The sequence below is a fragment of the Trachypithecus francoisi genome, unplaced genomic scaffold (assembly GCF_009764315.1).
Source record: "Trachypithecus francoisi isolate TF-2019V2 unplaced genomic scaffold, Tfra_2.0 Lachesis_group5, whole genome shotgun sequence".
In the NCBI taxonomy this organism is placed as follows: domain Eukaryota; kingdom Metazoa; phylum Chordata; class Mammalia; order Primates; family Cercopithecidae; genus Trachypithecus; species Trachypithecus francoisi.
Genome location: NW_022681470.1, coordinates 149,085,552 through 149,095,132, shown reverse-complemented (window position 1 = coordinate 149,095,132; position 9,581 = coordinate 149,085,552). Strand labels below are relative to the sequence as shown.

The 9,581-nt window shown below is 60.6% G+C and overlaps 1 protein-coding gene across 2 annotated transcripts; it reads left to right on the top strand.

Moving 5' to 3' along the window:
* Positions 1-1,219: 1,219 nt before the first annotated feature.
* CFD (complement factor D) lies at positions 1,220-5,071 on the top strand. 2 transcript variants are annotated; one of them, XM_033197841.1, is made up of 5 exons: positions 1,220-1,347; positions 2,667-2,823; positions 2,911-3,055; positions 3,477-3,734; positions 4,854-5,071. In XM_033197841.1, exons 2-5 carry the CDS (start codon positions 2,729-2,731, stop codon positions 4,998-5,000), a joined length of 645 nt encoding a protein of 214 aa, XP_033053732.1. In that variant the 5' UTR covers positions 1,220-1,347; positions 2,667-2,728; the 3' UTR covers positions 5,001-5,071. The 2 variants fall into 2 exon arrangements, with proteins under 2 accessions (XP_033053732.1, XP_033053731.1); XM_033197840.1 differs by having other exon boundaries at positions 1,273-1,574.
* Positions 5,072-9,581: the final 4,510 nt, after the last annotated feature.

Genomic DNA, 9,581 nt, shown 5'->3' with positions numbered 1-9,581 from the left:
TTGAGCCCGGGAGGTCGAGGAGGCTGCAGTGAGCTATGATTGCACCACTGCACTCGAGCCTGGACCCTGTCTGTAATAAAACAAAAACAGGCCGGGCGCGGTGGCTCAAGCCTGTAATTCCAGCACTTTGGGAGGCCGAGGCGGGTGGATCACGAGGTCAGGAGATCGAGACCCTCCTGGCTAACACAGTGAAACCCCGTCTCTACTAAAAATACAAAAAAAAAACTAGCCGGGCACGGTGGCAGGCGCCTGTAGTCCCAGCTACTCGGAGGCTGAGGCGGGAGAATGGCGGGAACCCGGGAGGCGGAGCTTGCAGTGAGCTGAGATCCGGCCACTGCACTCCAGCCTGGGCCACACAGCGAGACTCCGCTCTCAAAAAAAAAAAAAAAAAAAAAACCAAAAACAACACACAGAAATCCCCACCTCACAGAAGGCCCCATGGCCCAGATTCTGAGAAGTATTTTATTTTTATTTTTTGTAGAGAGGGGGTCTCACCATGGTCCCCAAGCTGGCCTCGAATTCCTGGGCTCAAGAGATCCTCCTATCTTGGTCTCCCAACATGCTGGGATGGTAGGTGGGAACCACTGTGCCCAGTCAGCCCTGACTCTGTTCATCAGAACCTGCCCTCAGTGAGCAGTTTGGAAGGGGGCGTGTGATCCAGGCTCCGCCAACCCAAGGCAATCTTGAGACTTGGCTGGAGTGATGAAGAATTTTAGGAGGGGCCCACTGAGCCCCTGGGTTGAGTATGGGGTCCCTGGAAGCACACCTGGGGAGCCTGGTTAGGAGAGAAGCCATCAGAGAAGAAAGGATAAGCCAGAGGCAGACACTGGATATGCTTCAGGCACCTGGATCAAGCCACACCTGAAGGTGACCTCCCTGAACTTTCCATATAACTTTCATGATTCAGGCTCCACCCAGTTTGTCTTGGTTTTCTGTCCCTTGTAGCCAGTTTTCCCAGCTGCCTCTGCCTTGGCCGTTCCAACATTCTATTTGTCAGCGCGTCAAGCCCCAGAGGCCACAGAGACAGAGACAAGGGTGTCAAGTGACCTTCCTACCCCATCAGACCTTCTCTCTAATTTGGAGGAGGAAGAGAAGAAGGGAGGGGTAGCAGGACAAGGAAGTGGGTTGTTTACACCCTGTGGCCTCCAACTAGGATTGTGAAACAAAGCTAGGAGACTCTGTGTCTGGTGAAGTTGGGGCCGGGGGGCTGGGGTGGGTACAGTCCCCCTCTCTGCCTCCTACCCATCTGAGGGACTGCCCTCCACCCAGGGCCAGCAGGCCATCAGGCTTACAGAGGCTGGAGGGTCTCCTGGCGACTTGTGGACTCTGGTGTGAGTCTGGCAGGAGGTAACCCAGTCCCCGGGAGGGCGGAGGCCAGGCGGGCGGGCTCCCCTTTCCCCAGCTGGGCCGCTGCCCACCCAGCGGACAAGGCCCCTGGGAGACTCCCGCCCCCTCCACCCTTATAAAAGCACCCCCAGGGCCCCGCCTGGGTCAGTGTCTCAGCCACAGCAGCTTCACCATGCACAGCTGGGAGCACCTGGCAGTTCTGGTCCTCCTAGGAGCGGCCGCCTGTGGTGAGGGGGCCTGGGCCTGGGGTGAGGGGCAGGAGTCTGTAGGGGCATGGGCCAGGTGCTCCCCTTGGTCACACGGACGGTCCTCCAGCCCCTCCAGGTGGGCAGGAAGGGGGTGTCTCTCCTCACCAATGGAAGGCTCTGAACGCTGAGAAATTCTAGAAGATTCGGATTGGAAATTGGCACTTTTTGGAATCAGCTTTTCTTGCAGACAGAGTCTGAATGTCTGCGTGGAAAACGGTTCTGCCTGGCTGACTGGGCTGGCTTGGGCACTGGTTAGCTCAGCTCCATTTCTCTCATGTCCAACTGGAAGGCATTGTGCCCAGGGTGGGGAGCTGGGATCTGCCCCCAGTCGGAGATGGAATTCTTTATTTTCTTTCTTTCTTTCTTTCTTTTTTTTTTTTTTTGGAGGCGGAGTCTCGCTCTGTCGCCCGGACTGGAGTGCAGTGGCCAGATCTCAGCTCACTGCAAGCTCCGCCTCCCGGGTTTACGCCATTCTCCTGCCTCAGCCTCCCGAGTGGCTGGGACTACAGGCGCCTGCCACCTCGCCCGGCTAGTTTTTGTATTTTTAGTAGAGACGGGGTTTCACCGTGTTAGCCAGGATGGTCTCAATCTCCTGACCTCGTGATCCGCCCGTCTCGGCCTCCCAAAGTGCTGGGATTACAGGCTTGAGCCACCGCGCCCGGCCTCTTTTTTTTTTTTTTTTTTGAGAGGGAGTCTGGCTCTGTCGCCCTGGCTGGAGTGCAGTGGTGTGATCTCGGCTCACTGCAACCTCCGACTCCCGGGTTCAATCGATTCTCCTGCCTCAGTTTCCCGAATAACTGGGATTATAGGCCACACTGGCTAATATTTTGTATTTCTTTTTATAGTAGAGACGGGGTTTCACCATATTGGCCAGGCTGGTCTCGAACTCCTGACCTCATGATCTGCCCCCCCCCCCCCGCCCCTTCGGTTTCCCAAAGTGCTGGAAACAGCGCCCTGAGATGGGATTCTTGGGGGGAGCGGTCTGCGGGGGTGAGAGCTGGGATCCCGCCAGGCAGCCTCGCCCGGGGGTGGAGTCCACCCTGCGGCCCTCACACGCCCGCCCACCCACAGCGGCGCAGCCTCGCGGTCGGATCCTGGGCGGCAGAGAGGCCGAGGCCCACGCGCGGCCCTACATGGCGTCGGTGCAGGTGAACGGCGAGCACCTGTGCGGCGGCGTCCTGGTGGCCGAGCAGTGGGTGCTGAGCGCGGCACACTGCCTGGAGGACGCGTGAGTGCCCGCGCCGCGCGGGGAAAGGGCCCGGGTGGGGTGGGGGGACTCGGCTGGCACCGACCACGGCCTCTGCCTGGTCCCCAGGGCCGACAGGAAGGTGCAGGTTCTCCTGGGCGCGCACTCCCTGTCGCAGCCGGAGCCCTCCAAGCGCCTGTACGACGTGCTCCGCGCAGTGCCCCACCCGGACAGCCGGCCGGACACCATCGACCACGACCTCCTCCTGCTGCAGGTCGGCCCCGTGTAGCGCAGTCCCTCCTGAGGCTCTGGGATCCCCGGCCCAGCCTCACTCCACCCCGCCCCGGGTCCGGGGTCCAGCCTCGACCTCTCCTGCTGCATGGGACCCCGCCCCACAATCCCCGCACCCTCACCCCGGGTCCAGCCTCGACCTGTCTCGCTGTGCTGGGAGCCCCCCATCCCCTGCATCCCCACCCTGGGTCCAGCCTCGACCTCTGCGGCTGCACTGGGGACCCTCGCACCCACCCCACCCCCACCTGCACCCCCACCTAGAGTCTAGCCCAGATCTCTCCTGCTGCAGAGACCCCGTCCCTGCCCTGATGCCCACCTCCCCCTTCCCTCTCCCCGAGCCTAGCGGCATTCTCCCCCGCCTCGCACCCCCGCACCCCAACCCTGACGTCCGCCTCCATCCCCAGCTGTCCGAGAAGGCCACGCTGGGCCCTGCTGTGCGCCCCCTGCCCTGGCAGCGCGTGGACCGCGACGTGGAGCCGGGCACTCTCTGCGACGTGGCCGGCTGGGGCATAGTCAGCCACGCGGGCCGCCGCCCGGACCGCCTGCAGCACGTGCTCTTGCCAGTGCTGGACCGCGCCACCTGCAACCGGCGCACGCACCACGACGGCGCCATCACCGAGCGTATGATGTGCGCGGAGAGCAACCGCCGGGACAGCTGCAAAGTGAGCCTTCAGGAGGAACGGGCGGGCCTGGGAGGAAACGCGGGGCCCGCACGACGGGGGCAGGTCCTGCAGAGGGGGCGGGAAGCGGGGGGCAAGTAGGAACTGGGCCCAGGCAAGGGGCGGGGCGCGGCATGAGGGCGGCCTGTGGGCGGGGCCTGGATGAGGGGCGGGGCCTGTGGGATGAGGTGGGGCTGTGGGGGCGGGGCCTGGAGAAGGTGCGGGGCCTGTGGAGAGGGTGGGGCTGAAGAAAGGTCAGGGCGGGCAAAATGGGCAGGAACGGGTGGGATGTGGAAGGACCTGTGGCTTAGGGTGGGGATAGGGGGCGGGCCTCGAGGAGGGGGCGGAGTCCAGTGACAGAGGGACTACAAGGGGGCGAGGCCAGGAAGCGGGGTGGGGCATGAGGGGCGGGGCCTGGAGGAAGGGGCGGTACCTGTGGGGAGAGTGTGGCCTGTGAAGGGGCAGGGCGCGGAAAAGGGCAGGTCCGAGAAAAAGGGTGGGCGGTACAGGGGCGGGGCATGTGGGGGAAAGGGCGGGGCACGTGGATGGGGCAGGGCAGGTGGAAGGGGCGGGAACCTCTGAAGGGGCTGGGCTGGTGCAGAGTGGAATCCCTGCTGCGGCGGGGAAGAGAAGGGGTCCTGAGCAGGGCCGAGGACTAGGACAAGTCGAGGGTTGCGTGGTAGCCAGGGCCAAGATTGGGTGGGGCTCTAAGGAAGGGGCGTGGCCTGAGGTGAGTGGGGATTGAGCAGAGCAGGTGGCCACTGAGACGCGTTAGGGCGGAAGTGGGATCTACGGTAAGTCAAAGCCTGGAAGCGCAGGGATGAGGTGTGGGACCCCATCCTGGAAAGGGCCTGGAGTAGGATGGGGTAGGGGGAACACGTGGTGAAATTGAGGCCAGAGGGGGTGTGGCCAGGGCCTGGGGGGCGGGCCTAGAGGGGCGTGGCTTGTGGGTGCGGCCTATGCGGTGGGCGTGGCAGGGGATATTGACCAGTGAAGACCAGATTAAGGCGGGAGGGAGGAGCGAGAATTGTGGGGCGGCAGCTGCAGCCAGTTGAGGGAGTCGGGCGTGTGGGGCCGGGGTGGACGCGGGCCGCCCCTCACGGCCCCGTCCTGTCCCCGCAGGGCGACTCCGGGGGCCCGCTGGTGTGCGCGGGCGTGCTTGAGGGCGTGGTCACCTCGGGCTCGCGAGTTTGCGGCAACCGCAAGAAGCCCGGGATCTACACGCGCGTGGCGAGCTATACGGCCTGGATCGACAGTGTCCTGGCCTAGGGCGCTGGAGCCTGAAGGTCGGGGTCACCCAAGCAATAAAGTCCTGAGTAATAAAGTCATCCACTCCTGCATCTGGTTGGTCTTTATTGAGCACCTACTATATGCAGAGGGGGAGGCCGAGGTGGGAGAATCACTGGATCTCAGGAGTTCGAGATCAGCCTGGGCCACATAGCGCGACTCCATCTGTACAAAAAAATAAAAGATTAGCTGGGCAGTTGGCGGGCATGGAGGTGGGCACTTGTGGTTGCAGCTACTCAGGAGGCTGAGGTGGGAGGATGATTTGAGCCCAGGAGGTCGAGGCTGCAGTGAGCTGTGATTGCGCCACTGCCGTCCAGCCTGGGAAACAGTGAAACTCTGTCTCTCTCTCTTAAAAAAAAAAAAAAAAAAAAAAAAAAAAAGGCTGGGCGTGGTGGCTTATGCCTGTAATCCTAGCACTTTGGAAGGCCGAGGCGGGTGGATCATTTGAGATCAGGAGTTTTTTTTTTTTTGAGATGGAGTCTCGCTCTGTCGCCCAGGCTGGAGTGCAGTGGCCGAATCTCAGCTCACTCGAGAAGCTCCGCCTCCCGAGTTCACGCCATTCTCCTGCCTCAGTCTCCCAAGTGGCTGGGATTACAGGCGCCTGCCACCTCGCCCGGCTAGTTTTTTTGTATTTTTTAGTAGAGACGGGGTTTCACCATGTTAGCCAGGATGGTCTCGATCTCCTGACCTCGTGATCCGCCCGTCTCGGCCTCCCAAAGTGCTGGGATTACAGGCTTGAGCCACCGCGCCCGGCCTGAGGTCAGGAGTTTGAGACCAGCCTGGCCAACATGGTGAAACCCCGTCTCTACTTAAAAAAAAAAAAAAAAAAAAAAGCCAGGCTGGCGGCGGGCACCTGTAATCCCAGCTACTCAGGAGGCTGAGGCAGGAGAATCACTTGAACCCGGGAGGCGGAGGTTGCAGTGAGCTGAGATCGCGCCACTGCACTACAACCTGGGTGACAGCGCGAGACTCTGTCTCAAAACAAAAACAAAAACAGAAACATTAAAAAGAGAGGAAGGCAGGAAGCCGCAGATAAAAAGCCCAAGAACTGAAAATACAGCGCGGAAGTTCGGAGTTCCAGCGCTTCCGCGGGGCTGACGCGGCCACATGGCGGCGCCCTTGCCCTCCCCGGAAGTCGGAGAAGGGTCACCCCCCCCCCCACACACACACCGAGGGGAAGGCCCGCCAGGCAGGGGCGTCCCCTCCTGGTCTGGCTCGTGTCGTTTCCCTTTGCTTACTAAGGGGAACGTGAGCATCTACTGTGTGCAAGGCTGTGGGCTGAGACTCAGGTGCACAGAGATGCTGCGAGGCCGTGTTCCTTGGACCCATGTCCCAGAAGGGAAAACTGAGGCTCACAGGGCTGTGCGACTCTCCTGTGCGACGTCATGCAGAAACTCCAGGACACAGCCTGGACTCGAGCCCGGAGCCATGGAGCCTGCCTTCACAAACCACCCTGGGTGCGGCCAGACCCACAGCGGGAAGATGCGCAGCCGCGCTTGCTGGGGGCCCCAGACCTCAGGTTACCCTTCTCGGCAAGGCCAGGGAGGACACCTGAGGCCCTGTGCCCTTTCTCCCACCTGGAGGAGGGGCCAGCCAGGTGCTATCGTAGAAAAAGAGACTGATGGGCTGGGCGCGGTGGCTCACGCCTGTAATCCCAGCACTTTGGGAGGCCAAGGTGGGTGGATCACGAGGTCAGGAGATCGAGACCATCCTGGCTAACATGGTGAAAGCCGGTCTCTACTAAAAATACAAAAAATTAGCCGGGTGCGGTGGCGGGCGCCTGTAGTCCCAGCTACTCGGGAGGCTGAGGCAGGAGAATCGCTTGAACCAGCAGGTGGAGTTTGCAGTGAGCCGAGATCGCGCCAAAGCACTCCAGCCTGAGCCACAGAGACTCTGTCTCAAAAAAAAAAAGAAAAAGAGAAAGAGACTGATGGTCTGAGACGTGGGGACCACTGGGAAAAGGAGGGATGGAATTGAAAATCGTGCTTGGGTGTTTTTCGGGGCTATGGAGCACTCACCTAGGAATCACGCTGACACGCAAGCATTTATTGAGTACTTATTGTGTGCACAGCCCTGGGCCGGGCACGGTTAGCACATCTAAGCCCCAGACCTGCTCTTAGGAATTTGGTAAATACTGCATTGCATGAAATGGGGTCCGTTCAGCCATCTGGAGACCACCACGAAGGTATGGTCTCGATCTCCTGACCTCAGGTGATCCAACCGCCTCGGCCTCCCAAAGTTCTGGGACTGTAGGCATGAAGCACCTTGCCTGGCCTGCACATAATTTTTAAAGCCCTACGACATGTAAATAGCGGGGGGGACCTGGAAACATAACTGTTGGTAACTCAGTCAGATTCATTCATTCAGTAGCTATCTCCTGAGTGAAATGACGCCAGGGAACCAGTTCACGGTGATTCAGTTTGGGGCGGGGCAGCAGAGGTGAGCACACTTGGCAAACACTAACCCCTAGTTAAACAGGAATTTCAAATAAACAATGAATGCTTTTTTTTTTTTTTTTGAGACAGTTTCACTCTTTCACCCCAGGCTCGGGTGCAGTGGTGCCATCACGGCTCACTGAAACTTCAACCTCCTGGGCTCAAGTGATCCTCCTGCCTCAGCTTCCTGAGTAGCTGGGACCACAGGCATGAGCCACCACGCCCAGCTAATTTTTTTTTTTTTTGAGACGGAGTCTTGCTGTGTTGCCCAGGCTGGAGTGCAGTGGCACGATCTCGGCTCACTGGAAGCTCCACCTCCCGGGTTCACGCCATTCTCCTGCCTCAGCCTCCCAAGTAGCTGGGACTACAGGCGCCTGCCACCTCACCTGGCTAGTTTTTTGTATTTTTAGTAGAGACGGGGTTTCACCATGTTAGCCAGGATGGTTTCGATCTCCTGACCTCGTGATCCGCCCGTCTCGGCCTCCCAAAGTGCTGGGATTACAGGTGTGAGCCACCGTGCCTGGCCTAATTTTTTTTTTTGAGATGTAGTTTCGCTCTTGTTGCCCAGGCTGGAGTGCAATGGTGCGATCTCGGCTCACTGCACCCTCCACCGCCCAGGTTCAAGCGATTCTCGTGCCTCAGCCTCCCGAATAGCTGGGATTACAGGTGCCTGCCACCATGCCCGGCTAATTTTGTATTTTTAGTAGAGATGGGGTTTCTCCATGTTGTTCAGGCTGGTCTCGAACTCCCGACCTCAGGTGATCCGCCTGCCTCAGCCTCCCAAAGTGCTGGAATTACAGGTGTGAGCCACCACATCTAGCCACCTAGCTAATTTTTAAGATTTTTGTAGAGATGAGGTCTCGCCATGTTGCCCAGGCTGGTCTTGAACTCCTGGGCTCAAGTGATCCTCTCGCCTGGGTCTCCCACGATGCTGCGACGTGGGCTGCCACATCCGGCCTGCCTAGGCATCTTTGCATCCTTTGGTCAGCAGGAGCTACAGAGGGTTCCGGAGAAGGAGACGGTTTAGAGGCAGTGGAGCAGGAGTGGTAGGGAGGACGCAGGCCGGGAGTATCTGGGCACCATGTAGTCCTGAGTTGAGACGCGGTCCAGTTTCGGTGCTGCTGTATGGCCTGTTTCCTCATCTGTATCTCGGGTCCCCAACGTCCCTGGCTTTTAGGGAGATTCTGAGGACCCCTGGGGGAACCGCGTGGCGATGAGGACCTCGGGAAGCTGGGGGCAGGGACAGCAGAGCTTCAGGGCCACAGGTCTCCTCTTGGCAGCCCCATGCCCTGCCCGCCTTACTATACCTGCGTGAGGCAGGCGCTCGTGACAGCCAGCTTGTGACAGCAGTCTGAGGGACAGACCCCCCAAACCTAGTGACGCAAAGCTCACCCCGCTCACGTGGTCAGGAACTGACGGGACCAGCGGGCGGCCTGTCCCCACTCCACGCGTCCAGGCCTCAACCAGGTCACCTAGAGGCGTCATCACTCACGTGTCAGGCGCTGGGCGACTCTGATCTGCCGGCTCCTGAAGCTGCCCGCGAGCCTGTGCCCCAAAATGCGTGGGCACCCCTCGCCAGCGCTCCCGTCTCCTCTTCATCCACCCGCCACAGGCCCGCACCCCTCGCCAGTGCTCCTGCACTCTGGTCTCTGCACAGCCACATGGAAACGCCGCAGAGGCACCCAGACAAAAGCCGCCCTGTGGCAGCTGGGCCCCCAACCACCCACCAGGACCACTGTGCTCTGTCCGTCACCGGCTTTGGACACCCCTGGCATCCACCGGGCGCCCCGCACACGTGAGTGACTCGAGGAGATGGAGACCCACACACGCCCCAGCACGAGAGGAGGTTGTAGGAGTGGGGCCGGGGGCTGCCCTCGGGGCTGACATTTCCCTCAGAGGGTGGCCAGGTGGGCAGTGAGATGGGGCCTGGTGTCCCAGCAGAGCCTGGAGTCTGCAGCGGTGGGCAGGCGGGCTTTAAAGTGGGGGTGCCTTGGCCAGGTGATGGGGCGCCTGAGCTCCCGCCTCGCGAGCCAGCACTGGGCACTCAACCCACCCTCGCTGCCCTCCCCGGAGCTGCAGAAAGGAGTCCGTCGGCACACAGCAGGGCGCCACTGTGCTGGGAAGGCCT